Source organism: Herpailurus yagouaroundi, unplaced genomic scaffold (assembly GCF_014898765.1).
Source record: "Herpailurus yagouaroundi ecotype Mexico unplaced genomic scaffold, PumYag 562, whole genome shotgun sequence".
NCBI lineage: Eukaryota > Metazoa > Chordata > Mammalia > Carnivora > Felidae > Herpailurus > Herpailurus yagouaroundi.
In genome coordinates this window covers 82,234-87,483 of record NW_024412779.1, presented here as the reverse complement: position 1 = coordinate 87,483, position 5,250 = coordinate 82,234, and the positions used below count along the sequence as shown (strand labels likewise).

General features: G+C 42.1%; 1 protein-coding gene across 2 annotated transcripts in view; it reads left to right on the top strand.

The window, feature by feature from the left end:
* The first annotated feature begins 2,738 nt into the window (after positions 1-2,738).
* LOC121023547 (PWWP domain-containing DNA repair factor 3B-like) overlaps positions 2,739-5,250 on the top strand; it is a 5,522-nt gene continuing 3,010 nt past the window's right edge. The window contains exons 1-2 of one of the 2 annotated variants that reach the window (XM_040465502.1): positions 2,739-3,674; positions 4,409-5,236. In XM_040465502.1, coding sequence (XP_040321436.1) covers positions 4,627-5,236 — 610 coding nt within the window. In that variant the 5' untranslated portion in view covers positions 2,739-3,674; positions 4,409-4,626. Of the gene's footprint in view, positions 3,675-3,809; positions 4,120-4,408; positions 5,237-5,250 lie in introns of those variants that run through there. The other variant, XM_040465503.1, reaches the window with a different exon arrangement.

The following is a 5,250-nucleotide window of genomic DNA, read 5'->3' as shown; positions in this document are numbered from 1 at the left end:
CTTAACAACTCTTGCATGTGAAAGTTCATGCTGAATTCATCTGGCACTGGAAAGGTGCAAAAATAGGCAAGAATGTATTTTCTTTTATAACTGAAATGACATAAAATGTGCCTTTATAATAAAAAAGGGGAACTGCCAACTCATCCATTTAAGGAAATACATATTTGGGGGACAGTTTAAACTCACAAAACCTACAGCTTGAAAGAAGCTCCAACAAATAGGCAGTAATTGTAGGGATGGGGCATTGGGGTAAATATGAGAGAATTCCTGCATCTGGGGAGTGGGATGGGGGCAGTCATAGCAAGGAAAGTGCCCTCATTTTGAGACAACACCTCCGGAGGGTTGTTTTCTTTTCCTTTTTCTTTGGAAGTGAAGTGATTACAGCCCTCCCTGGGGAAAGGAGTTAAAGAATAAAGCTTCCAAAACAATTCTAAAACTCATGGCCGTTGATTGGACAAATAAATACTGCCATCAGGCTCTTTCATTCCATAACCAAAGAGCAAATAGAATAGAACAAAAGGTATACCAGGACTTAAAAGTTGAAGCTGGTCCATCTGAAGGCTCTACTTCTTGATGGTCTGGAATTGACTGTGAAGTTATAGATTGTGGAGTTGCTATTTATACCATTCCACTTCTGTCTTATTCTATGTGATTTTACTGGGTAGGCATGTTTGAGAGATCATAGTAAACTAAAATTCTGGATGCATTTTCATATTCAAGGTCTCTGAGGATTGGGGGTCACTTGGAAAGTTACTTTCGTGTCATTCAAGATTCTAATTTTCTAAATTTTTTTAATTTTTGTTTATTTTTGAGAGAGAGAGAGAGAGAGAGAGAGAGAACAGAGAGAGAGAACAGAGAGAGACAAGAGTGCGAGCAGGGGAGGAACAAAGAGAGAGGGAGACACAGAATCCAAAGCAGGCTCCAGGCTCCGAGCTGTCAGCACAGAGCCCGATGCAGGGCTTGAACTCACGAATTGTGAGATCATGACCTGAGCTGAAGTTGGATGCCTAATTGACTGAGCCACCCAGACACCCCAAGAGTCTATTTTAATTCATTGCCCCTGGTGTGCAAAAAGAGGATCAACACTTAAATATTATTATCTCTTTCTATCATGTCTGTCTATGCACCCACCTGTATACATCTTTAGAGGGAAAGAAGAGGGCTGAGCTTCTGTTAGTATGAAAAAGAAAAAGAAAACCCTCTGCAAGACTAGGTACCAACCCTTCATGGAAGATATTTGGACAATGGGCCAAAGCATATGGTGGGAAGGCCACTTAGGATTTAATATTTTCATTTCACACCCTTCCCTTCTGATTGCCTCTCTCAAAGATGCATTGCTTTAGTAATTGGAAAAACAACCGTAATTGCTGTTTTGGTTGTCTGGTGAAAGTTACTCCATTGAAGTGTTTCATACTTTTATAATAGATATACACAAATGTGAATATGAGAGAGTATTCAAATAGGTGGTATGGGTTTTGTTCTAAGCTTATTTATTCATTTTGAGAGAGAGGGAGGGAGGGAGGGAGAGAGAGAGAGAGAGAGAGAGAGAGAAAGCACAAACAGTGGAAGGGCAGAGAGAGAGGGAGAGAGAACCCCAAGCAGGCTCTGCACAGTCAGCACAGAGCCTGATGCAGGGCTTGAACTCACGAACCGTGAGATCATAACCTGAGCCAAGGTCAGATGCTTACCTGAATGAGCCACCCAGGTGCCCCGGTGGTACGGTTTTTAAAACCCTTTTTAGTATCTTATATAAAATATGTACAAATAGAGTCTGTGGACTCACATATTTGCAGTTAGCATTCCTCCTAGGTGATCAGATTACTGATGCTTAACATTTTTTCTACTTTATAATTGTAAACAGCGTTTTAGATTTTCCACGTGTATTTTCATTTTTTTTTAAATACGAAATTTATTGTCAAATTGGTTTCCATACAACACCCAGTGCTCATCCCAACAGGTGCCCTCCTCAATACCCATCACCCGCCCTCCCCTCCCTCCCACCCCTCATCAACCTTCAGTTTGTTCTCAGTTTTTAAGAGTCTCTTATGTTTTGGCTCCCTCCCTCTCTAACTTTGTTTGTTTATTTGTTTGTTTGTTTGTTGTTTTTCTCCCACGTGTATTTTCAAAATAAGGAGCTGAAAACAACATTTACACTGGAAGCAGAAACATTTGCTTGCATGTGTAGAGCAGAAAGCATGGATTATATGCATCAATATCAGGCATCTTGGGTCACTAACGTCGTTGCTCTGAGTGTGTGTACATATCTGTGAGTGTAGGTGCGTTAAGTGTGTGTATGTGTGTCTTGGGGGTCGGTAGCTATCTGGTTGGGGCTGAGGTGACTCAGGCCCTCCTGTTTTGTGTGACAGGCTGGCAGGTCCTGCTGCAGGGAGATTGCAGTGGCTGAGTCACCTGTTTTTCCTTCTCCCTTTTGTTCTGTGTCCTCACGTGACACTTGTGTTCTGAGAGCCAGTACGCTGAGTTCTCTAAAGCAGAGGACACAATACCTGCATGATCGTACAGTCTGGCAAGAAAAAGTGTGTGCGGACTATGCCCAAAGTATGTATAGTTAGTCATACATTTCATATTATATCTATGAGTATGTGTGAAGAAAGTTGTGCATACACACATTTCTTAGGGAAATAATATTTTGTATTATGAAATATATCATTTGAAACTGATAATGGATGAGCTAAAATCTATAAATGAATTATTATACATATTTGTACAGTGTATACAGAAAAGCAGAACCCATGAAAGGGAATTTCTGGGGGGGAGGGATTGAGAGAACAATTGCATTTTCTGCATTACACACATCTGAGTGTTTGAAATGTATTTAAATAAAGTTTTTAAATGTCAGGGAAAAACCACATTGTAAAGAGACTCACAAAAGTTATGTGAAAAATCAGCATTCACATGAAACAGTGATCAAATATGCTCTTGAGTGAAGAAATATAGTCCTAGGTAATATGCACCAGGCATGTGTATATGGATGCATAGGAAATGTGTGAGAAGCCCATACACCATCATATTGAGAGTGAGCATCTATAATGTATTGCCTCCTGTATATATCTCTCTACACGTTTTATGTTCTCCACAAATGCATTTAGCGTTACTTCAGAAACACCAAAAACACACTTACTTTATAGACTCTGTTTTTGTTACACACACACACACACACACACACACACACAAGCCACTACTATCATTAAATCTGTGTGTCCAAGACAGACAAAGGCTGTACTGAAAGTATGAAAGCAGTACTTCCCACTGTTCTGAAATAGGAGGACTAGGATAAACTAAGTAGCTTCACGTGGAGATGTATTTGAAATGCAAAAGAAGGAAGAAAATAGACATGTCTACATTATAAGTCAGATTTAACTAACATTTCTGTTTCAGAATGGCCTGCACTCCAGAGCTGGGCAAGGGAAAATGATGAATCCATCCCCATTTCATTGGCTTAACTTCCCGTCTGCTTTTCTGATTTTCTAGATTGACATTAGAGGTGCATACGTCCTGGGTATCTATCTACATTTGATGTCATTTGATCCCTGGAAGGACAGCGCACCTCAGAAGCACAGAGCAGAATAAAGGGTCTGCTGGACATGCAGTTGGAGCGTATGAATCAACAGATGCAGCTCACAGAACCAGACCTCCCAGGATTTACGTGGCATTCAGTAAGACGTTCCCATTTTACTAAACATCCCATTTGCAGTCATCTCATGTTGAATCTGGAGTGTGGTTTACTTTGCTCCTCACTCTACAGCCACTTCTTTACACAAATTAAGTGCTGGGGGGGGGGGGGGGGGGGGGGCGGGAAGCCTTTTAAACCACCATAGAGAAATGAAAAAGTGCAGGTCACAGCCAATGGCTCACGCCTGCAGCAACTCTTATGAAGATGGTACCAGTAACCACCATGATGATCTTTGTGAACCTCTGGATTCTAGGCTCGTGCTCTTGAACACAACATTATGCTGACATTCAGTGTCTGTAGGCTGGAGGTCACCCCTGGCTTCCCTGGCTACACAGGGTGGCACCAGCACCCCAGAAAATAAAAACTGAAACATTCCCCCAGAATGACCCCGGGGAAGCACAAAAGGCACAGGATGTCCAATACCACAGGTGAGATCTAGAAAATGACACCCACCTCCCCACACAGATGCTCTTTAATATGCAGTCATAACAAGCAGGGCAAGAAGTTGGGTTTGGCAAGTTATAAAACTCCTCTGGTATCTTCTGTATCTTTCCCTGATACTTGCCGTGTATTTTACCCCCCGCAACCCCTGTCTGATACACACTCTATTTCTTTGCTTTACCTCTTATCAATTCTCATTGACCAACATTGTTCTAATTTCACACAAAAGGAGTATTTTTTCTAATACTTTTCTTCTTTTCCTTTTCCACATTCCAGTACTCTCCAATATAGTCCGTTCAAAACACAGGCTCCAGCGACCCTGGGAGATTCAGGTGAAGAAAGACAGGCCACATAAGGTGTAAATCCTTTGTGATCCTAGGCCAAAAGGTGTGGTGAAGAACATTGCTTTAGGGAACACCTGCCATGGCTGTGGGTATGACGGCCAGACCCTTCAACCTCTATTAATTCCGTCTTGAGAGGAAACTCAAATCATAATGGCTGCTGAGTATATCCTATGCAATTGGAAAGGCCACATTTGGCCAGCAAAGGTTTTGTCCAGATCTGGGATCTCACCAAAATATATGAGGAAAAGAGCACTTTCTCTAGAAGTTCAAATACTCTCAGTAGGTAAAAAAATTAAAGTGAAAAGCACAGACATAAAGCTCCTAAATGAGTCTCAAATTGAATCCGTTACCTCCTTGCTAGTGGCCCAGTCAAAGGCCAGTGTTCCACCAGGACAGAAAGTGGCCTACAGAAATGCTCTTAAAGTGGCACTGGAAATCCTGAATAAGAGAGCAAATTTCGGTCCAGCAAGAGCATCAGATGGTCTAGAGACCACTACACCATCTCAAAGGGGACCACCAATGCAAGCTCGTAAAAAGTACCGGAAGCCTAAAGGTACCTTACTGAGGAGTCTTAGGAAAAGAAAAAACCTCAAATCGCTGCTGGTGTGTTCACAGAATAAAAACGCCCCAGACAGTGGCCGATCACAGGCGCACACAACCATCACGCATACACTAAGGGAAAGGCGAGCAAAGTCCTCGCGAAGCTGCAGCATGTGCTCAAAGTTCCCATCACTTTCGGAAGATGATCATAAGACAGGAGGCCGACCACACGCA